The sequence below is a fragment of the Arabidopsis thaliana genome, chromosome 4, assembly GCF_000001735.4.
Source record: "Arabidopsis thaliana chromosome 4, partial sequence".
In the NCBI taxonomy this organism is placed as follows: domain Eukaryota; kingdom Viridiplantae; phylum Streptophyta; class Magnoliopsida; order Brassicales; family Brassicaceae; genus Arabidopsis; species Arabidopsis thaliana.
Genome location: NC_003075.7, coordinates 4,819,769 through 4,843,868, shown reverse-complemented (window position 1 = coordinate 4,843,868; position 24,100 = coordinate 4,819,769). Strand labels below are relative to the sequence as shown.

The window sequence follows — 24,100 nt, the reverse complement described above, 5'->3', positions numbered from 1 at the left end:
GTTTATAACTTTTTAAACTCTATAAATAGAGACTTGATTCATTTCATTTGGACACATAAAAAATCGTTATTTCTACCATAATTTTCTTATTTTTCTACCATAATTTTCTTATTCTCAACAAAAGTCATGTGGCATACCAAAATCGAAGAGTCGTAACCAAATCTAACTGATCTCTTCGTATCCTTCTGTAAACAAATTTGTAATGATAGATTCTATTTTTCAATAAACTTTTGCAATCAAGTTTGTTCCATTATTCTATAATGAAGATATTTTGGTTTGTGTTTGCGCGTCAAAGTTAGTATTCCTTTTACAATCAACTTTTCCTGTAAACTAGGGTATCCAAATCAATAGTATCAAAGATGAGTGTGGAGTTTATACAAGACGAGGAGAAGACAAAATAAGTAGAGGGTATGGTGTGAAAAAGACGTCCTTGAAGCGAACCTTTAAAGATGATTTTTTCCTTGAAGCGAACCTACATCTTGGTCTATTACCAGAAAAAAAGAAAGAGATTCCAAGAAAAAAGATTATAATTGGTTTTAAGTTTCTCCGACGACTTCGACAAAGTAAGTGTTACTTCTCATGATTTACATAATTTCTTAGAGATATATCTACATACGTTAAGGTCAATATGTTTTCTTAATAGTTAATATAATCATCTTTTGGCCATTCTACATGTAGAATATGTGATTATCGAGAGGTGAATCATCTACATCATCCAAATTCCAGGCTTCTCACCAAACTGTTACAATCTTCCATCTTCTTGAGAACAACATTTTCCTAGATACCAAATCAGGTGAAAGAAAACTCGAAGATCCAGCTATCTAACTTCTATCTTCTTCTCTTCCCATGTCTTCTACTTTTTAAAATGGAAAACACAATATATAGTTCAAATATATGAGGTAATGAGGTAAAATTAAAGGAATGGAAAAGAAAACAAAGAAAATATATGAGTTTAGATAAGCATCAATAAGGCCAGCAATATTTTCACTTTCTAGCCCTATCTTCACTTTCTCTTTGCCATTGTATTAGTAGTTTTGTGCTATGACTCTAAATTTTTGCCCAACTGTGTCCTTCTAATATTGAGCTCTTTCTTAAAAATTAAGTTTTAAATAGATATAAAAATGTTGTCCGGAGAAGAGAGAGGGCCATCCAGCAAAATATTTACACTAAATGATCATTCAATAATAATTTACAAATTTTTGCTGTCATTCACAGATTTTAGTAAACTTCAAATCTTAAGCTATAGTTACCAATCATAATTAAACAGACATAACTTTTAACAAAAAATGCATATATTAAACGGACGTATAACTTCACCACGTACCTTCTAATTCTTATCATCAAAGCATGATGGCATATACACCACTTCTGCTGGAACTTAACAGTTTGAGATTATGAATCTTTCACGTAGAAAACCATACTGATCAATATTCTTTTGCTAAACTATTCCACAAAGTTACGAAAATGTGCTTAATATTACTATATAAAATAATATGATAGTCGCCTACCTACGATGCTAGGTATCAAACTATATACCAATCTCATAAGAGTTGAAATTATTCCATATGATCTAAGAAAACACAGGATAGAACAAAACTATTTCTTAGCATATAAAAAATAAGAAATGTTATTAAACAAAAACTATGTTATCTAACTTTAAAATACTATATCAATTATCAAAATTACCCGGGCGTAGCCCAAATATTTTCTCTAGTAGTTAATAAATACATCTTGATTACTTGATATGATTACTTGTTGCTCTGGTTTGCAGGTTCTTCTTGGGGTTGTTAGGATTTTTCGGAATCTTCTTTTTGTAGGATTTTTGCATGGGTCTTGTTTGAGTGAAGTTTCTGTTTTGGCCATTTAATTGCTTATCGTGGTGTTGTGTTTGTCATTTAATATCCTGGAAAATCTCTCCTTTATGATGAGACGGACTCGATTCTTTTTGCCCTTAGCTTTGGGCTCATGTTCTATGGTTGGTTCTTTTCTCTCATTAAGATCTATTTCGTTTTGGAGTTTGTGGTTCGCTTTTTTGCCATCTTAAGCGGTATCTCTTCCAGTTTGAGGTTATCGACTTCTCGGGTTGGTTTGACATGTTTAATACTATCGACTACAAAAAGATAGGCTATTTCCAATGGACGAAATCGTCGGAATAACGATGGAAACAGCCGTATTCGACGAATTTTCGACGACATAGATTGGTCGATTCTATCTCGTCGGAAATCTGAATGTCGTCGCAAACGTGTTACAAATTACCGACGGGTTTCCGACGAGGTATTTTCCGACAATTTCTATACGCTTTTCTAACAATAACATTGGTTGCAAAACCGGTTGGAACATAGTCGGATCCTCGTCTGAAATAGTTTCAGACTATTTTCTAACGAATATTATTGTCATACATTGCATCAGAACGTTGTTGAAAATCGGTCGGTATATTCTTCCGACGGTTTACCGACAACGTTATTCCCGATGGATTCCGACGAAGTATTTCCGACAGGTTAGTAACGTTGTTGAATTTTCCGACAGATTACTGATGTTGTTTGTATTTCCGACGGGTATAATTTAATTACTAATATTTTTATTAATTTAAATTAACGTTTATAGAAAAATATTTCTTGAAATATTATAAAATAAATATTTTAAAAGTACACATATTATCCTACAAAAGAAAATAAATTTGTTTGACATAACAACAAAATTAAATTTAAACAAAAGCATTTATAGATCATCAGGAAAATCAGAAAATTTTGAATGCATGAAGTCAAGAATCTTCATGTTTTTGCTCCTTCAAAACTAAGATCTCCTTGTCTTTCTCCTCAGGCTCTTTAAAGATCTCAGAATCCCATGATGGGCCGGCATAAAAATATGTGGTGCTTTGGTTTAGGCTACCTAACCCTACCACACGACCCCAGTTTGACGGAATTTCCTGCATATAACAACTGTTAGTAAATTTTTAAAAATTATACAAAAAATTAATATTATGAAATAAACCTTACCTCAAGAACAATGCGGTTGATTTTTTCTCGGGCCTGGACGTTAGATGGTGAGGAACCATCATCATTTTGGGGAAGCTGTGTGAGGAACTCCGTCATCTTTCTCTTCAATGTCTCGACGAGACCCGCGATGTAACCGTCTTGAATTAATCCAGTTTTCTTGTTGGTTTGTGTATCCTCAATGATTTCTACAAATTAGGTTCCACACCTCCATTCTTCTCCGTCTATAGATAAAATAAAAAAATATAGTTAAACTAAAATAAAATATAAAATCAAATAAGAGTAAAAGACTTACCAATTCGTGTGTACGACTTAAGAAGCTCGTCGAACTCGCATGGTGCACCGCCATACCTTTCCCACCACGTTTGCTTCTCTTCCCCATGATCAACACCATGCATTATCCAATCGAAGAATTCTTCCTTTGAGATTGCATCTAACCGGAACGCAGGAATTGTTCATTTTCCATTTACCATAATATGAAGCTTCTTCTTCGAACAAATGTCTTGCAAGTCTAGTCTAGACTTTAAATTATGGTTCGTCTTACCTGGCACATTTAAGACTGTATTCATCATGTTGTCATGCATGTTCTTCTCAATGTGCATAACATCTAGATTATGTCTCAACAAAAGATCCTTCCAATATGGCAATTCCCAGAAAATTCTCTTCTTATGCCAATTGTGATTAACTCATAGCCATCAACAAGATCATGCCCATTACCACCAACCTCAATTGATGTAGCTGCACCAAAATCTCGTAATTGAGTTAGCAAATATGTGTCATCTAACTCTGGAGGTGACCCATAAACCACTTTTTTGTTCTTCGTAAACAAAGTGGTGCTTTGACGATACGGATGGTTACTCGGTAAAAATCTCCTATGACAATCAAACCAACAAGTTTTCCGTCCGTACTTCAATTGGAATGCATGAGTGTTATCTTGACAATATGGACACGATAACCTTCCATGTGTTGTCCATCCAGATAACATACCATATGCAGGGAAGTCGCTGATGGTCCACAAAAGTGTCGTACGCATGACAAATTCTGTTAGGATGAAACATCAAACGCTTCAACACCAATCTCCCATAACATTTGTAACTCGTATATAAGTGGTTGTAGAAACACGTCGAGTGATCTTCTTGGATGATGTGGGCCAGGAACGAGGAAGGTCAAGAATATAAACTCTCGTTTCACGCATAATGATGGCTGCAAGTTATAAGGTGTCACGATAACAGGTCACAATGAGTACTGCCGTCCATGCTTCCCAAAGGGATTGAATCCATCTATACATAATCCAAGATATACGTTTTTTCTCTCGGAAGCAAAACTAGGATGCACTGTTTGAAAATGTTTCCACGCTTCTCCATCTGAGGGATGCGTAATTTTTCCTTCTATTGTTGGCTCTACATGCCATCTCATTGGCCCGGATGTGCGCTTAATTTGATATAACCTCTACAACCTCTCTGATAATGGTTAATACCACATCTGTTTGTATGGAATTGAGATCTTCCACTTGTTTCCCGATACCCAGGTTTGCGGTAAAACTTATATGTCAAGCGATCTGAATCTTCTCTCCAGAACAACATACAATTGTCAATGCACACATCTATCACTTGATACAGTAAACCAAGACCAGCTACCAATTTTTGCACCTCGTAGTATGTTCCTGATGCAAGATTATCTTCGGGTAATAAATCTTTCACAAAATCAGTAATCGCATTCACACAATCCTCGGACAAATTATAATCCGTTTTGATACCCATCAACTTGGTTGCAGCAGATAAAGACGAATGATCCTTTTTACATCCTTTATATAAGGGATGTTTTGATGCATCTAACATATTAAAAAACTTTCGTTCTTCTAAATTAGGTTCCTCTACTCTATCACTATTCCCATCAAACGAGTGTATATTTTCACGAAAAGCATCATTCACCATCTGAACGGTACCTACATTTGTATCTATTTTTGGATTTGGTCCCACTAACCTATCAACAGGATAATGTTCGCTACAACTACCATAATTCACCATTCACTACAAAAAAACAGACGTTAACCGACTACAAAACAAGTCGTTTCATAGTCGTAAACGGAATAATACGACTATTAGACGACTAAACAATGAGTTGTATATACATAGTCACTAAGCAACATAGTCGTATGTTAGTCGTATGTTAGTCGTAAGTTTACGACTAACATACGACTGCTAAACAGTCGGCAGGAAATAGTCGTTGATTGGTCGTAACATTTGGCGACTATATGGCGACTATGTTACGATTAATTAAACTATATATGGGGGATGATTCTTGTAGTCGTAAAATTGTCGTACTTTTATTGACGACTACTTTGCGACTATTTTACGATCAATTGTACTGGATTGTGGGCACTGTTCTGGTTGTCGTATCGTAGTCGCTAAATAGTTTACGACAACTTTACGATGCCTTTACGATCACTAAACGACTTTGTTATGTTGTCAGATAATAATCGGTAATATTGGTGACTGTTTTACGACTATGATACGACTATGTTCCGACTATTTTACGACGACTTTACGACGACATTTTGTTTCCGAATAAGAATTTGGTCATATCTTGATTTTTTGTTGGTTGGTCATCGAATCTGATAATTCGGTTTGTTTGTTGTTTGAAATGCTATAAAGTGTAACAAAAAGACATTTATTATTGAAAATCCTATCAAATACATAAAACACAACTTACACCTAATGTTCAAAGTTCTAAACACACACACATTATTGTTCAAAGTTCAAGGGAAAAGGGACTGAAATCTAAACCTATTGATCATTTTGTGGAGTAGCTGGTAGAGGCTCTATGGTTGTCGAAGATTGAGAGGCCATGAAGTCAAGGAATTGCAGATCTGTTTGTCGGAGATGATTCTCCACTAAGGACAAGTGTTCGAGCTTGTCCTTTTGCTCAGCCGTGATTCGGGCTGTCTCAGCTTCACGCGCAGCAATCTCAGAATCTCGCTTCTCATTGTAGGCAGCCTGCTCCTCAATCTTGCGTTGCACTTCCTTCAGCCGTTCTTCTAAATCTAGAAAGGATGATGATGATTCTCCAGGGAGATTGCGGTTGGCACAACCTAATGTGTCTTTGAGACTGCCAAGTCCATAAGGATTGCCTCTTGAATCCCTTTCGGTGGACTGAAAAGAAATAAAGAAGAGATTAGTGACAGAATAACCATAAACTCAAAGTCAAGAGGTTTAGACTACAACATTTTACCTCGAGAAAGATGGTTGTGTACTCCTCATTTGTCAGCTCCCGAGGTCGTGAAGTCCCATCAGACACAGCAGAAGCTTCCGCCTTTAGCTGTAACAATCTATCTCTCACATTCTGCTCATAAGTTTGAGCAATCATCTCCGCCTTCCGATCAACATACGTACCATCCGACTTAGTATGTGTCTCTACAAACACCTCACCAATAGTGACCGTTCTTCCCAATTTCTCCTCCTGCAATGAAACCAACACAGCTCAAATACTCAAAAACATACATGTGAGGTAACTGAAAGAGGTAACAGAAAAACTTGCAAATTCGTCTTGGATTTCTTGAAAAGACTTTGGCCCAGAGAAGTGGATGTGAGGACCGAGACCGTTACGGTCAGAGAGACGAGCTTTGGAATAGGTCCGACTCCGTTTTTGTGCTGGTTCGGTGTCCCAGTAAGCGCACATAACAGCCCACAGAGTTTCACCAATCCATGGAGGCTGCTCTCTAGTTCTCCTTGCGGTGCTAACCATGTCCTTCAAGCGCCATTTACAGACCTCATTGAAGTAATACTGCACAGTCCCTCTTATTAAGGGATCCCAACTGTGAGTTTTCTACAAAAAAGAGTAGCTTGAGTTAGTGAAATTTAAAAGATTAAGCAGGAAAGTTAAGAAAGTAAGAGAGATGCATGACAGCTTACCGCAAACTCTAGAAATAACCTCTCTCTTTTATCCAATGGCACACATGACCAGTTATAGTAGGGAGCATTAAATTTCTGTGTAAAAATCCGAGTGATCTTTCTAACCAACTTTGATCTCCTGTCGCGAGTAAACCTCCATGCACATGAAACAATGAAAGAAAAAAACATGTTACATTAGTGAAACAACTCAACAGAAAGAATAGACCACAACATCTAAACTGAGATGACTACAGAATACAGTCTAAGCTAGATTATCTAAGCAAGACAACACAATCTAACCACTTAAGAGAACACATGATTGCAAGCGAACACAAGAGAGCAAGCCACCACAATAGAACACAAGTATTGCTAGACATGACCACTATGTTCACAGAAGATAGCAAGCGTTCACAAGAGAGCAAGCCACCACAACAGAACACAAGATAGCAAGCCACCACAACAAAACAAACCACCACAACAGAACACAAGAGAGGCTAGACATGACCACTATGTTCACAGAAGATAGCAAGCGTTCACAAGAGAGCAAGCCACCACAACAGAACACAAGATAGGAAGCCACCACAACAGAACACAAGAGAGTAAGCCACCACAAGAGAACACAAGCTCATCAAGACATGACCACTATGTTCACACAAGATAGCAAGCCACCACAATCTAACACAAGCTCATCAAGACAGAGTATTACAGAAGCTAATCAAGACACAATCCAATGAAACAATCTAATACAAGCAGATCAAGACACAATCTATGTTCACAACAAATTAACAAAGCGGACACAAGAGCAATCCACCACAATCTAACACAAGCAAATCAAGACACAACCTAACACAAGTTAATCAAGACACAACCTAACACAAGCTAATCATTGCTGCAACCTAACACAAGCAAATACAGAATCTAAATCAAGCTAATAGGGTTGAGGAAGAGCACATACTATTCAGTCTTCGGCTTGGGAATATGAGACAGTACGGTGGTCCACATTTCCCTCCTGGGAACCATAAGTATGTCATTGAGAGCCCTCGCTCAGTCTTCTTGTAGCTCCGACAACGATTGAGGAGCTCCCTCTTGAAAGTTATTGCCTTGAGAAGATGGATGGGTGTATGCCTGAGAGTTGGGATTTGGAGACTCCGATTGTTCTTGGTTTAGAGGAGCTTCTGGCGGTGGATTAAACTGCGCCTCTTCAGATCGCGGCGGCGGCGGATCAACACGCTGAGTGGTGGAGCTCTGGAATAGTTATTGCGGCGGCGGATAGTTGCGGTAGTGGGGGGGCTGACGTTGAGGCTCCGACGGTTTGAGGCGGCTGCGTCAGAGGAACTTGAGGCGCTGCCGCCGGAGTGAAGTCGTACTGCTGAGGCAGGGAAGCTGGTCTTCCAAGCGGTGTGGACCCTCCGGCTCTCTGTGTAACGTTGGGGGTTGTCTTCCTCTTTCGTGAACCTCCACGACCGGCGTTAGGCATGGTTGAAGAGAGACGAAGAGATCGAAGAAAGAGGACGATCGAAGAAAGAGAAGATGATTCGATTCGAATCAGATCTGAGAAGAAGAAGAGGTGAAGAACTCGACTGGGTTTAGGTAGATATGAGATGAAATGGATCGAAGAAGAAGTTGTAGAAGAAGATCGAAGAAGAAGAAGTTGAAGAAGAAGATCGAAGAAGAAGAGTTTTGTTTGGATGAAATGAGAAGTGAATCGATCGAATTAGGGTTTTTTTTATACAGGTAGTCGCAACGTAGTCGTATTTTCGTCACTAATTTTTTTGGGTTTGGGCCGCGAAATATGAAAGCCCAACAATAAAGACAATTGTCGCCGAATAGTCGTTGAATAGTCGTTAATTTTTATTGGGTTTGGGCTTCGGAATTTAAAAGCACAACAAATTAATGGTGTCTCGCATGTTAGTCGTAATATCGTCGTTAACATTATTAGGTTTGGGCTTCGGAATTACTAAGCCCAACAAATAAAACGTCTGTCGCAAGTTAATCGTATTATAGTCGTTAATTCTTTTGGGTTTGGGCTCGAAATTTAAAAGCCCAATATCATTAAACGTCCATCGTCTATTAGTCGTATTGCCGTCGTTAATTTTATTGGGTTTGGGCTTGGGCTTGGGATGCCGACAGCCCAACAAATTAATTATAATTATAAATATTCATGATAATTATAAGGTTTCTGTAATATTTATTCAAATAATTAAACATTATATGATATATTCTTAAACAAAAAAATTTCATATAAATAGGAAAATTAATATACATATAAAGCACACATTTAGTACTCTTCATCATCTTCGACTTCATCATCGTTTGAAGACGATAAATTACATCGGAATTCATCTTCTGGTTCAGCATCTCCGACATCGTAATCGAGTATGATTGGGTTTAAGCTTTCTACCGGATTGTCTAATACCAGATCTTCAATTGTAGTCAGCAACACAGCTTCATCATTTTTTGTTTGCAAAAGAGTCGGATCATTGTTTTCATATTCTCCATAAATGTTTCCCCGAGGATTAACTTTTAAAACATTTAGCCAAATGCTTTTTGGTTTCTTTGTATATGGATACGGAATATAACAAACTTGATCTGCGTGGGATGCTGCATACACAAGTTATACATATTAATAAAAATACAAAGTTATTTAATAATTAACAGAGAACCTTATGTATTCTTAATTATGTACCTAGAATGAACGGCTCGTATTTATTGTATTTCCTAGATGATAGAACGTCTACAACACCACCATGGCTTCGCCGAGTGCCTCTACCAATCACAGGATCATACCACTTATACTTAAAAAGTGTGATTTTCAAATTGACGATGCCCTCATACTGAAGTTCTATGATATCATATAAGGTACCGTAGAAATCCGCTTCATCAGATGAATCCACGTAATTTTCTCTTTTAACACATACCCCATAGTTACATGTTTTTCGTCTAACGCCATGATTTTTCGTATGAAACAAATATCCTCGTGTGAAATACATTGGCCAAGTTTTAACCTTGTTCAAAGGCCCATGCACAATCTCTTGAACCCAAGTAGGAAATGGAGAAGTAGGGTTCCAATATGTTACCTACATAATAAATAAACAATAACAATATCAACATAATTTAAATGATCACTTTTAAAAATTACTAAAATGATGTAGACTTACATATTCTTTAACCCATTGATAATATTTTTTAGCTCTTTTCGCGTAGAGTTCTTTTTCGGACAAGGTTGGATATTTCACAAAAAGAAAATCCTCGAACATACTATATTTACAACCAAAGATAAATAAATCAAACTTATCATAATGAAAATTTTAAATTAAGGAGTGATTTAAAATACCTCTCAAGTGGTTGAAAATAGTCACAATTTCTTAAAACATATGCGTGTGCGCTTTGGTAGTCTTTCTCTGAAAGCCATTCCACGTGCAGTTCACCACTTGGACGGCCGACGTGCATAAATATGTTAGGTACTCCAGGGACATGATATACATGAACTTCTCCTTCATCGAATCTTGTTAACCTGATCCATGTAATTGATTTTAATTCTAAAGTATAGCTTGCGCATCGTAAAATAAATAATTATATTTACCTTGATTTTGTTTGTATATGATCGGCAAAGTAGTACTCTGAAAAATAAGCAATCTCGTCATTGATATATGACTCAACAATTGATCCTGCCGCATATCTTTTGTTCTTTGCTTTTCCTTTAAACTTTTTGAAAAACCTCTCAAATGGGTACATCCACCGATATTGGACAGGGCCACCCAATTCAGGTTCGTATGGGAGATGGATAGGTAGGTGTTCCATAACATCAAAAAATGATGGTGGAAAGATCTTTTCCAAGTTACAGATTATTAAAACTATGTTCTGTTTGAGAATTTGAACCCGACTTTTCTGTAAAGTTCTCGAACATAAGTCCCGGAAAAATGCTCCAATCCCTAAAATATATATATATATATATATGTTTAAGTTAAATCAGAGGTTTAAAAAAGTGTGGCAACTTAAACAACATTTATTGTACCTGATAATGCAAGGTGGACATTCCGGTCAAGGAGTCCAGCAAAGATAAAATGGCAGTATTCTCTCCATAAAAACATGACAATCATGACTCTTCATGCCTGAAAACTTTTCATTCTCCATGTCTACACAAGTAGCCAAATCTGAAGAATAACCATCTGGGAATTTAACCTCATGTTTCACACATGACAATAAACTCTTTTTGGCTTCTTCGGTTAATGCATACGCTGGAAATGGAGCTTTACCCTGACTATCAATATGTAAGTCTGATCGAGAACAAAAAATTTCAATATCTAATCTTGACATGATATTATCTTTTGATTTATCCTTAACACTCATGAGAGTGTTCATGATGTCGTCAAGAAAATTCTTCTCAGTATGCATCACATCAATATTATGTCGAAGATTGAGGTCATTCCAGTAAGACAACTCCCACAAGATGCTTTCCTTGTGCCAATTATGTTCCTTTCCATAGCCTGGCATCTTCTTTTCATGACCGTTCCCACCAACGTCCTTCGTTTTTGTTGGATTTACACTAGCCAACCGCTCGTAATAAACTTGCTCCCCTGTCAAAGACTTGGGTGGATACTCGCTAGAAGAGTCTCTTCCCTTCAGAAAGTCTTTCTTGTTCCTACGGGATGGATGACCATGAGGAAGAAATCTACGATGACAATCAAACCAACATGTCTTCCGTCCATTGGGTAGATAAAAAGACTTTGTACTTTCCATACAAATTGGACAAGAAAATTTACCATGAGTAATCCATCCTGATAACATGCTATACGCCGGAAAATCGCTTATCGTCCACAGTAGCACTGCTTTTAGATTAAAATTCTGACTCAATGATACATCGTACGCATCGACTCCAGTAGACCACAACTCTTTTAGCTCCTCAATAAGAGGTTGGAGGAAGACATCAAGACTAGCTCGAGGATGATTTGGCTCAACATTCAAAATTGTAAGAAATAAGTACTTTGTATTCATGCACATACTAGGGGGTAAATTATATGGAGTCAGGATCACAGGCCACAACGAATGATTACGAGACATGCCAAACGGATTGAACCCATCAGTACACAACCCGAGATAAACGTTACGAGGTTCTTCCGCAAACCGGGGATGTAACTCTTGGAAATATCTCCACTCTGCCGCATCTGAAGGATGATTCATTTCTCCCTCCTTTGATTGATGCTCAGCATGCCATCGCATTGCTGCAGCTGTCTTGTGGCTCTGATACATTCTTTTTAACCGGTCTCCAATAGGTAGATACCACATACGACTATATGGTACTTTGGTTCGTCGACGGTCATCTTTAGGCTTCCATCTTTGTGCGCCACAAAATCGACAATGATCTTCTTGTTCGTCTTCTTTCCAGAAAAGCATACAATTGTTCGAACAAACATCAATCGTATGATATGGAAGTCCTAAATTGCGCATCAACTTTTCGGTTTGGTAATGTGAACTGGTAGCCTGGTTTCCTTCTGGTAAAAATTCTGTAAACATTTCGCAAACGGAATCCACCAACTTTTCACTCATATTATAATCCGCCTTGTTCTACATGAGTCGAGATGCTAAGGATAACTGCGACTGGCCTTCACGACAACAATCGTACAATGGAGTATTTGCACCTTCTAACAAGTCGTAAAATTTCTTTGAATGGTTACGAACCGGTTCTTCGACATTTTGATAACTACTATCCTGATGATAACTATCCTGATGATAGTTATCATCAAACCCCACGTTAAAATTAAATGCATCGTTCACCATATCCACATATGGATTTTCTACAACATTACCCACTTCTTCATGATTCTCACTAAAATACGTCATATCCGTGTAACTAGTTCCTATATCCATATTCAATCTTCTCCATGCTTATACCAAACATAATAATCAGGCATAAATCCTTGACTAAACAAAGGACTACTAACTCTTCTACCCGAGATGATGTGTTTTTCATTCTTGCATACACTACAAGGACAATGAAATTTACCTCGACTACTCTGTACTATAGGCTGACTATTAGCGAATGTCATGAACTCCTCTACTCTTGCAACGTATTCGGTTGACTAATTTCCCGTTACTTCATCAAATCTCTTGTACATCCAATCTCGATAGAAACCGCCACCACCGCCATTATTGAAGTTTCCCGCCATTATACCATAAACTAAACTTATATTTTTTTCTTCGAAATCGTTTTTTATTTCTTTTGATGTTGTTTTGATTTGTTGGTGAATGAGAATGAAGAGTGTCGTGGATTATATAGAGGATTTTTTACAACTATTTTACGACTAAACACTGTAGACGCTCAGAAATTAGGTGTACCTACCCAGCAACGCGAAAAACATTTTCCAATGGTATTATACGACAACTATGCGACTATTGGACGACAAAGTGAAAATAGTCGTAGTATCGTCGCCTGTTTTGCGACTAATGTTTAAAGTCGGATATGTAGTCGTCAATATACGACTACTTTACGACTACTTATTTTTTTCAGTAATGTCGTCGTCAAATAGTCGTACTTGGACGACTATTTACCGACTAAAGCTTGTAGTCGCTAAAATACGACTATGGAACGACCAATTTGTCTATTGTCGTAACGTCGTCGTCCATCAGTCGTAATATAGTCGCAAAAAAGGACGAATACATTGTTAGTCGCCTTGCGTAGTCGTCGTTTGCCTATTTTCTTGTAGTGATTGACTCATTCTCTCCATACATGAGCCAAGCTTTGTACCCCGGCATAAACCCATCCCCATATAAATGCATCCAAACTTAAGATACCAGAATAACTCTTAAAATTAGTTATGTAGAACACGGACAATACATTTGTTTTGATTTGATGGTTACTGGTTGGTTTGTCGCAAATGCCATGAATTGTTTAAGACCTTCTGTATATTCTGGCGTTAGCAACTCCGTCACCGGATCACGCATGGGCTGGTCCATCCATGATCAAAAATAATTAAACGGATTCGAAGAAACCATTTCTCTCTGGTTCTATTTTGTTGCTTGGACGATTTTGTCAATGAGGGTAGAAAAAATAAAGATGAGAATTATCAATTTTTCCGACGAGTTTTTGACGGATGTCAGACGAGTTTTCGACTGATTTTCGTTGGAGATTTGATGATTTTTTTATAAATAACTATACGCACGGCTATTTGACCGGACGGCTACTTAACCGAGTGTATTTTGTTGGAATTTTGTCGGAAAGGTACAACATATTCTGACGAATATTAGAGGTGTCAAAACGGATATATTTTGGTCGGAAATCCGTCGAAATATTTGGTCGGAGTTTCGTTGGAAATCACTGACGAATTGTCGACCATTTTGAATCCATAGGAAAGTTTCGACGGTGTTTTGACGGGAAACATGTCGTCAGAAATCCGTCGGAATATCATTACGAAGCCGTCGAAAATTTCTGACTATTTATTTAACGTCGGAAAATTTGTCAAAAAAGTCTTTCAGCACAAAGAAGAGCTATACAATGGATTTTGACTCGGTTCCTCTCAACAAGACAAATAAGGCTTTTGTGCGTCGATCCCTTAGCTCCTAATTCAGATTTTTTTTCTAGATTCTCTTTATTTCTAATCAATTTACTTATTAATTCGTTCTTTTGTTTATCTCCCTATGTTTTTTTAGTTTTTGAAGGTTAAAATCCTGCCAACTTTAGTATTATACTATATATTTCTTCCTTGTATTTCACCTTTGGATAATTTCATGAATTATTCAGACGAAAAAAAAAAAAAAAAACAATATTCGTTCTTTGTTTGGGAAAGAGGCCCAATAAGGGCCCAACTATTTCTCACCTATCGAAAACAAAAAATTCTGAAAATTGTTCGTCGTCGGTACGACGGAGAGAAAACGTCTTCCAAAGACGAATTGAGGCGGTGGAAGAAGAAAAAAAAAAATCAAAATCCAATTTGATCTTCAAAGTAGTGAAGAAAGAAGAGAAGCAATCGAAATTCTCTGACGATGTTGTTACAACCCCAAAGATCCTCTTATCGATTATCGTAATTCGTAGAAAACGAAGCAGAGAGAAAATGGGAGGCGAAGATGATAAAGATAAGAAATGGAATCCTCCACCACCGCAGCAGAAGCCGGACTCAAGGCCTTGGGAAGTCCTCGCGGCTTTTGTAATCTGCGCAACCGCTACTACTTTCGCCGTGAGTCAAAATTCATTAGTTTTGTTTTCGTTCATATCTCGAAATTGTGTTTAAGAACTGTTTAAAGAGTTTGATAACGTTATAGTTGATAAAGTTGTAGTTATTCAATGGAAACTTATAGGCTCTGATTGGTGATATAAAGTGTGAATTTCATAGGCTTTGCTTGAGGTCAGAGTAGCTTTAGTTTTCCGGTTTTGACGTGCTTTCGTGCGTGCTCGTACGCGATGATTGATGGTTTTGAAATGATTAGTTAGAGAGTTTGAAAAGGTTATAGTTGATTCTTTTTTGTTCTGACATTCTTAGTAGTAATGGAAAATTATAGGCTGGTGATATAAAGTGTAAATTTCATAGGCTTTGCTTGAGGTCAGAATAGCTTTAGTTTTCGGGTTTTTACGTTCTAACGTGCGTGCTCGTACGCGATGATTGATGGTTGAGAAATGATTAGCTAGAGAGTTTGATAAGGTTTTACTTGATTCTTTTTTTGTTGTGACATTCTAAGTAGTAATGGAAAATTATAGGCTCTGATTGGTGACATATAGTGTGAATTTCATTGGCTTTGCTTGAGGTCAAAATAGCTTTAGTTTTCGGGTTTTACGTGCTTTCGTGCTCGTACGCGATGATTGATGGTTTTGAAATGATTAGTTAGAGAGTTTGATAAGGTTCTAGTTGATTCTTTTTTGTTATGACATTCTCTGTAAGTAATGGAAAAATTATAGAGACTGTGATTGGTGATACAAAGTGTGAATTTTCATAAGCGGCGTACTTTAAGCGAGATTGATCTTAATGTTTGTTGGTGTGAGGGTTTGATGATTGGTTTTAGTTGTGTCAATGTTGTATCGAATTATGCTTGAGAAAGTAGCTTTTTGGTTTTCTGTGCTTTCGTGCTCATAGTCGAGGATTGATGGTTGAGAAATGATTAGCTACCGGGTTAGATAAGGTTCTAGTTGGTTCATCTTTAGAGGAGCTTATTGGCATTTGTGTTCATTGTGAATGATAATATGACTCTCGCAATAAAAAAAATTTAATGGAAAAGTTTAGGCTTTGATTGGTGATATAAAGTGTGAATTTGGTAGCTATCTAGAGAAGCATAACTTCACTAGAAAACACTGACTTATTTGTTATGTTGCTCTAATAAGAGGTTTTGCCGAAAAGTGTGACTGTTAATATAACCTGTGGAATCACAGAATCATACAATGATTCTGTTCTCTGCGGGTTAATCTTTACGTCTGTTTGTTTTGGTTTATTCTTTGTGGGACTGTAGTGTCTGATGCTACTATTATTTGGTAGGTTCATCAGCTGCGAAGAAATTTTGATTGGGTCTATACCCAGGTGAATAAAACCAACTATTTCTCTGAGATACTATGATATAGATATTCAGGAAATCGTGATATCTTCATTACATGTTAGTAGCTAAAAGTCATCAGTCTTTTGGTTTTTCATTGGCCTTATTTTCCATTAGTCTATTTCTTTGTTCGTTATAAGTCATGTTAGTGATTCACATTCTCCAGACTAACTAAGAACTTTTGTAATTTGGTCATTAAAGCTAACTAGAACACCGTCGGCGGGAAGAGGAACTTTCCGAACATCTTTTCAGGAGGAAGCATGGAGAAGGTACAATAAACGGATGCAAGAGGAGTATGAGGATGAGTTGGAGAGAGTGGTAAGTCTAGATTTCCTTCTCCTACTGATAACTTACGTTGGCAAGACAAAGAAAATAACATAGTCGGTGTTCTACATGTAAATTGTGTAGGCATTTCACAAACTACTTTGATCGTTTTATTTAGTAACATTATCTGGAGTTACTTTCAAATTTTCAGCAACCATGCATCTTAGTAAACCGTTTATTTAGATTTGAATTGCAGCTTGTCACACCAATGAAAATGATTATAAATTACTTTGAAGATACATCTCCTCCATTTAATCCATGATTTCGTAGAAACCTGTTATTGGAGTGTAGAAATCACTTGAACATGCGTTCAGATCTGTTGATGCTCTGTTACAGGCACGTATTAGGCGTATGCAAAGCGTTTTCAACAGAGAGAGGAATAAATTTAGAAGGGGCTACGAGAACTGGACGGAAAATGATCCTGGTGCACAGCAATACCATCAGCAGTTTCAGCGACATGATTGGTACTGGAAAACTGAGTCTTCGCATAGAAACCAAAGGACCAATCACCAGGAGCCTTCAGACCAGAGAAGAGTATATCCACTATCACACCATTACTCGGTTTTAGGGCTCAGCAGGTAATTATCGTTTTATATTCAAACAAAAATGCAGATATGGCTCACACTTTGTTAATTATCCATGGCTCTAGCTTCTCATTATATGTTGCAATGAAAATGAAGCTGAAATGCACTAGAGTAGTATAAATAAGTGGGAGGGAGAACATATTAGGATCTTTAGATCATTGGGATCCTTAGGGCTTTGGGAGAGTTGAAAGTACACTCGGGTCTGTTTCTTCTTAGTTTTGTTCATTGATTGCTGTTGTAATCGCTTATTCTAGGTCTATCAAATAACAAAAGTCAGAGTCATCTATGATAACGTACACTGGTTTTTATATATTGTTTTGTGAAATATAGAATAATCAACATAACTAAATGAGTCAATCTATAGCAAAGGTTCAACGTTGATTACCATATACGAATCTGAGTTAAACATGGCTGATTATGTTAATGGTTCGCAATATTCCTACTATGGTAATCAGTATGTTAATGTAAACCAAAATGGCTAATCGCTATTTTGATTCCGTCTCAACAAGTAAGGATGACAGGTCAAGGGAACTTATTGTTGGTTTGTTGTGTTATTGTGTTGCAGGTCCCGAGCAACTCCATACACAGAAGCTGAGATTAAGGTAAGCGTGGCAAGAGTTTATCGAATGCAATAATACCCACCTAGTCATATGCTCAATAAGTAAGTTCTGATTCGGATTTGTTTACATTCAGAAAGCATTCAGGGAAAAGGCTTTGGAATTCCATCCAGACCAAAATCAGGATAACAAAAGTACGTCGTTGTAAGCTCTAGGCGGATTCCGCCTCACCATCTTAACCGTTCTTTTATCTTACCTTGTGGAATTTACATCGATTGTTGCAGTTGTAGCTGAAGCAAAATTCAAAGAGGTGTTACTTTCATATGAAGCTATAAAACAGGAAATAAAAGAGAAGTGATTTTTTTTGGTAAGCGAGATCAATCTCTTTTCCATGCGCTCTAAAGAAATTGGAATATTGTCTACAATATCGATCACAGGTTTTTTTGGGTGTCTTCCCATTTTATAGGTTTATTTTAATAGTCTTGTGGTTTGCTTTTTTTACTCAGTTAAGGTTCTTTGTTGTAATATGTAATAAAACCAATCCACAGCTTAAATATGTTGAAGAGGAGAATTTGGGACAGATGGTCCATTGATTCATTATATAGTTACTTACCTGATGAATGCTCGAGCATTAGACATGCCTACTCTGTGATGAACTGACGGAATCGAGAGACAACTTGTTCTATGCATGTCCATACTCGTTTACTGTGTGGAACTACTTATATGCCATGATTGGTAACTCTACATCCCAGACTGGAACGACAGCCTTCATTCGCATGTCCATTCTCGCAAGTCTGCGCACGGATATGCAATCATTCGTCCCGCCTTTCAAACTTCTATTTACCATCTTTGGCGAGAGGGGAATGGTTGGAAGCATCACCAACATCCGCATTCTCCCCTCTACCTAGCTCATATCATTGACAAGGTCATCCTTCTTCGTATCATCTCTCGCCACAAGGACTTGCCAGAAATGATGAGCCCCTCCTTCAAAGCTGGTCTAATGTCTACTATCCCGATAGCTTAATCTCTCATCATCTGTTTCTTATGCTCTGTTTCGTCATATAGGTGGTTTGGTATTTTCGTTCATTTATACATAAACCCTCGATTTTGTGATTCAAATAAATATCACATTTCAAGAACTAAAACAAAAAAAAAAAAATCCTACATGCACCGAAACGTTTACAAATTAGTATGGTTGGAACCCCTATTCAAAAACGCAGGCGGCCGGATAATCACTCGGCAGTACTCATCCGACGCGATTTCACTCAAATCGGAGAAATTAATCGGTAACTGGCCGATTAATGATAAAATCGGTTTGATAACTGATAAAATTTTAACAGTTTGAGTCTCAATTCTTAGACCACGTATACTTTACTTTAGCTCCTTAATTTTAAAGTTAATGGAACATGCATTATTTATAAGCGAGTTTTCTTGAGCTCCTTCCTCTGGTAACCGATGTGGGACATTTGCAAGTGTGCTTTGTGTTTCAATCCCTTCACAATTATTGCTCAGGATACGTGTAATTATTGAAATTTTCTATTGTTCTTTGGACCAGTCTTGTTGGCCTTTATTTTTATTTTTGACCCAATAATATTGTTTGTACTATAGTTTTGTATTTTATTTGGTGTCTTTTTATTAACACAGTAAAATTATACACATTTTTAACATCATATATTAACTATTTTTATTCATTATTATAAAAATATAAAAAACTAATTCTAATTAACACCTAGCGATTATTTGAACAAGGGTTGGAAGTAGGATATTTTATTAGATTTTAATAATATAAATTTTAGTCAATAAAGTATTAATTTAAATTTTACTAATTTAAAAAGTATGTTTTTGGGACGGCTGAGATTGTCAAGAGACGCCATGTACTAGGGGTGCATCCGGCGAGTAGTGGCTGGAGTAATATGATTCGCTATTTGAGCCATGGTTCACATTAGAATAGTAGCTTTCGGGATAATTCTTTGGATTCATCTTTTAAGTTTCCTAAAACAATGAAAAAAAAAAAAGAAGCAAAGTGTCGTAGAGTTCACTCTAGTTCTTGGACTTGTGGAACTAACAATCTGTCCCCGGCAACAGCACCAAAAAGATTGATGCGTGTTTTATTCCGCCTCAGGTTTTTACCTTAAGGACCACACGACTACTGCAAGTGCACAGCAAATCGGTTGTAGTACTTTAGGATTGAATCCATAAGGAGAGAAGTAGTTCAGAGAAATCCTTTAAAAGAGAGTGAAGCTAGGACCAAATAATAAGAGAGGGGGTTATGTATGCAATAAGTAAACAAAATAAAAGACAAGTAAGTAAATAAACGAAAGACAATAAGAGAGAAGCGTTAGGTATTCGATTGTTTCTCTGGATATCATGGTTCAACAATAGGATAAAGATTCAAATTCAGGTGATAACATGGTTAGGTTTGTTTACTTCCAAGTTCTCGAACATACGAAATTCATTCAAGTTCGGCTAACTCTAGGCTATAGGTGGAAGCCGGCTAATCTCCCTAAACTGCGCTACTCAGTTAACCCTAGGTTATAGGTGATAACATGGCAACAACGCATAGATCAAAGCATTAAGTTCAAGTTCGATTCTAGTCCATATCCTATAACTCAGCGACCGCATGGTTATAACACAAAATTCATTCGTGAGCTAGGTTCAATCAATTATACGAGATTCTGCAAAGTATAAAGTACCTAAGATCATGTACTAGGTGAAGTGTTGGACATACCTGCATTAAGATCAAACTCAACCAGAAAAAACAGTGTAAACGATAAAAAAAGAACATATAACCGCCAACCTAAATTGGATCTAAGTTCCCCATGATTCTGCCCGCCCCCCCCCCCCCCCCTCAAATCCAACTAAGGAGCTAATCAAAAGTTGGGTTGAGTAAACCATAACAAAGAGATAAGTAAGACTTAAAAAGGGTTTAGAGATTACCTCTTTGAATGTTGAATACAAGAGGCAAAGCTCCGCCTTAGCGAATCTTATACAAAACGATAGAGAAAGAGAGAGAGAAGGTGATCTCCGAGCTCAAGGGTGCGGCGGCGGCGAGTTGGCAGCTCACGGCGGCAGCTAGGGTTTGCTTGTGATGAGGGCACACCTTAGAGTTAGGACTTAGAACAAGTATTTATACTTGGGGACATGTCTCTACTCTTCGGGCCATAACTCCTAAACAGCTTCAAGGATTGCTTCGATTCGACTTTGACGTTAATCTTGACTCTTCTAGCTTTCCATCCATACCAATGTATCTTGATACCGTGATTAGGAAGACCTTGGACGGATGCCACACATCCGAAGCACTGGAATTGATCGCCTTTTGATACTTTTTTCTCGGAAACTCTAAAAATCTTCTTGACACCTAAAATACGTGTTTTTCCTCATCTTGGCTCTAGAATGGCACCAAATTCTCTCTGAAACATAAGAAAACAATAGCTAAAACGGCCCAAAAAACCGTGTTATCACTAAGAAGAGCCCACCACATAATTACATCGAAAGCAAAAGAGTTTTATCATTTGGGTTCTAACAAATTTACGTGTCATCTTGAGATTACAACCGTAACACGTGTTGATGAGTCATCAGAAGTGTACCGACATCCTCTTTCGTTAAAAATTTACAAGGATTTTTAAATACATTTTTTTGGCTGGGGAAAAAATTGTTACGGAAAAAATTTAGGCGGGAATTTGTTTTTGAATAATTCACTCTAATGCCCTTTTTTTATTGCCCCTTTTCAACTCTACCCTTTTTCCCATTTTTATTTCTACCCCATCTAATAGGTTTATTCCCAAAATACCCTTACTGAACTACGTACACTTCATCGACCTAATTCATTTTCTCTCTCTCTTGTTCTTCTTCCGTCGGAAATAGTTTAGTTTGTCGCCGTTGCATCCCATTTTCGCCGTGGGAGATTGTCGGCTTTGTGTTTTCGATTTCACCGTATGAGTCTTCATTCAATCTCTTGTTTTTCCCAGGTTTGTTTTTCGAATCAATTTCGAATTTATAATGTTAACTTAAATGTCTCGATTTCGAATTGGTTTATTCGATTTTGTTGTTGCTTATGTGAATTTGTTATACTGTTTCGTGATATTGATTCAATCGACAGTTTGACATTTGCTTTAGCTTCGAATTTGAATTTTGTTTGAGATTTGATGATTGAATTTACTTCTAAAATCCTTGTAAATTTGTTATACTGTTTTGCTTTCAATTTTTGGGTAGATTTTGTGAATTCGTTAGTACCTTTTGAATTCGTTATACTGTTTCGTGATAGATTTGCTTATGTGAATTCGTTATACAATTTACATATGCTTTCGTGATAGATCCATGCCACTTACTTACGCTTTAAAACGATTGTACACTATGTTAACCACTTTTCAAAGCTTTAAAAATTCCTTGTAAATCATTTTATGCCACTTATTTACGCTTTAAAACGATTTGTAAACCATGTTAACCACTTTTTAAAGCTTTTAAAATTCCTTGTAAATCATTCTATGCCACTTACTTACGCTTTGAAACGATTTATAAACCATGTTAACCACTTTTCAAAGCTTTTAAAATTCCTTGTAAATCATTATATGCCACTTACTTACGCTTTAAAATGATTTGTAAACCATGCTTCTCTCTTTAGTGTCAGAGTTTATGGGTGTTGATTTTGTTGTTATTTATCTTATAAGGTTATAATGCTAGAATTGTATTCTGTTTGTGGCTTGTGAAAGTTGACAAACAATATGACTTGGGAATTTGAATTAGACATTGAAATGGGAGCTTCTTTAGTGCTCATTGATGAGCACATTACCTATCACGCATTGGTTGATATTCTTGTAGAGGATTTTCAAATAGATAGTTCAACCAATTCTTTGAAGCTTAGTTACAAGCTAGTCTCCACGTCTACAACCATACAATCTCATCCTCTTTATATTAAAAACGATAGACAACTTGCACCTTTCATGCACAAATTCTCAAAAACGATAGACAGCTTGCAACGATAGACAGCTTGCAACTTCTACTTGTGTCCCTAGTGGCAAATGAAAGAAAAAGAGGATACCTTCTGTTTGGGAGCATGGAAGGTCTCATCCAAAACCAAAATTACACAAATGCAATAGGTGTGGTCAGTCGGGTCACAACAAATCAATTTGTGTTGCTGCAATTTAGATATACCTTTATCTCAAGAGAATTGAACTTTGTTGGGGTTTTTAATTTTTCCTTCATTATGTCGTGTTATTACTCTCGTTTATTAAAATTACTATCAAACTTTTACAAGTAATTTTAAGGGTTATTCCAATAATTTACCTTTTAAAATCTCTTGTAAAATCCTGTTTAAAATGTCTTTTAAAATCCTTTTAAAATACCTTGTAAATCTTTCGTTATGCCACTTGCATATACTTTTAACGATTGTAAATCAAGTTAAACACTTTTACAAACTTTTAAATTCCCTTGTAAATCATTCTCTCCCACTAACTTATGCTTCTTAAACGATTGTTAATCAAGTAAACCCCTTTTAAAAGCTTTTAAAATCCCTTATAAATCATTTTTACCACTTTCTTATCCTTTAAAACCGATTGCAAACCATGTAAACCCTTTTTAAATCGTTTGCAAGGCTTTACAAATCCTTTAAAATGTCTTGTGAATCGTTTATTAAAATTACTATCAAACTTTAGAAGTAATTTTAATGGTTCTTTCAATATTTTACCTTTTAAAATCTATTGTAAACTCCTGCTTAAAACGTCTTTTAAAGTCCTTTTAAAATACTTTGTAAATCATTCGTTATGCCACTTACATATACTTTTAACAATTGTAAATCAAGTTAAACACTTTTACAAGCTTTTAAAATCCCTTGTAAATCATTCTCTGCCAGTAACTTATGCTTCTTAAACGATTGTTAATCTAGTAAACCCCTTTTAAAAGCTTTTAAAATCCCTTGTAAATCATACTTTACCACTTTCTTATCCTTAAAACCCGATTGCAAACAATGTAAACCCTTTTTAATTCGTTTGCAAGGCTTTACAAATCCTTTAAAATGTTTTGTAAATCTTTCGTTATGCGTATAAATTGTTTATGCCTTTAAAATCACTTGTAAATCATGACAATTCTTATAAATCCATAAACAGTTGACAATAGTAAAGCATTTGATTGATTTGACAGTCATAATTAAATATACATAACCAAAATATAAGTACAATCATAGATTCAAAATAACAAAAGTAAAATAAACATGTTTGAAATAAGTCAGTCTAATGAACTTAATC

At 36.5% G+C, this 24,100-nt stretch overlaps 2 protein-coding genes, 2 long non-coding RNA genes, 1 other non-coding gene and 5 pseudogenes across 12 annotated transcripts; 4 read left to right on the top strand and 6 right to left on the bottom strand.

Moving 5' to 3' along the window:
• Window positions 1-54: 54 nt before the first annotated feature.
• Window positions 55-1,181, top strand: AT4G07995 (uncharacterized protein). The gene is made up of 2 exons (NM_001340571.1): window positions 55-563; window positions 679-1,181. Exon 1 carries the CDS (start codon window positions 450-452, stop codon window positions 528-530), a length of 81 nt encoding a protein of 26 aa, NP_001329902.1. The 5' UTR covers window positions 55-449; the 3' UTR covers window positions 531-563; window positions 679-1,181.
• AT4G02875 lies at window positions 773-3,136 on the top strand. The gene is made up of 4 exons (NR_143980.1): window positions 773-793; window positions 1,772-2,274; window positions 2,410-2,497; window positions 2,821-3,136. It is a non-coding gene; the product is annotated as an uncharacterized misc_RNA (transcript).
• Window positions 1,480-2,295, top strand: AT4G05295. Its single transcript, NR_141859.1, has one exon. It is a non-coding gene; the product is annotated as an other RNA (long non-coding RNA).
• On the bottom strand, window positions 2,762-5,020 carry AT4G08020 (annotated as a pseudogene; the record flags this gene model as incomplete). The annotated part of the gene is made up of 1 exon: window positions 2,762-5,020.
• Window positions 5,021-5,779: 759 nt separating this feature from the next.
• Window positions 5,780-6,848, bottom strand: AT4G08016 (annotated as a pseudogene; the record flags this gene model as incomplete). Its single annotated transcript has 1 exon — window positions 5,780-6,848.
• A 1,079-nt stretch (window positions 6,849-7,927) lies between these two features.
• Window positions 7,928-8,360, bottom strand: AT4G08013 (annotated as a pseudogene; the record flags this gene model as incomplete). The annotated part of the gene is made up of 2 exons: window positions 7,928-8,128; window positions 8,220-8,360.
• An 801-nt stretch (window positions 8,361-9,161) lies between these two features.
• Window positions 9,162-10,140, bottom strand: AT4G08010 (annotated as a pseudogene; the record flags this gene model as incomplete). Its single annotated transcript has 1 exon — window positions 9,162-10,140.
• A 322-nt stretch (window positions 10,141-10,462) lies between these two features.
• Window positions 10,463-12,751, bottom strand: AT4G08000 (annotated as a pseudogene; the record flags this gene model as incomplete). Its single annotated transcript has 1 exon — window positions 10,463-12,751.
• Window positions 12,752-14,701: 1,950 nt separating this feature from the next.
• On the top strand, window positions 14,702-19,245 carry AT4G07990 (Chaperone DnaJ-domain superfamily protein). Of its 3 annotated transcripts, NM_116868.4 has the most exons (7): window positions 14,702-15,054; window positions 16,342-16,383; window positions 16,598-16,714; window positions 17,057-17,298; window positions 17,870-17,906; window positions 17,998-18,055; window positions 18,146-19,245. In NM_116868.4, exons 1-7 carry the CDS (start codon window positions 14,932-14,934, stop codon window positions 18,217-18,219), a joined length of 693 nt encoding a protein of 230 aa, NP_567329.2. In that variant the 5' UTR covers window positions 14,702-14,931; the 3' UTR covers window positions 18,220-19,245. The 3 variants fall into 3 exon arrangements, with proteins under 3 accessions (NP_567329.2, NP_001319878.1, NP_001329901.1); NM_001340569.1 differs by lacking the exon at window positions 16,342-16,383; NM_001340570.1 differs by lacking the exon at window positions 16,342-16,383 and having other exon boundaries at window positions 14,718-15,054; window positions 17,998-18,487.
• Window positions 18,730-19,170, bottom strand: AT4G05285. Its single transcript, NR_141858.1, has 2 exons — window positions 19,026-19,170; window positions 18,730-18,907 (listed from the first exon to the last, which is right to left on the bottom strand). It is a non-coding gene; the product is annotated as an other RNA (long non-coding RNA).
• Window positions 19,246-24,100: the final 4,855 nt, after the last annotated feature.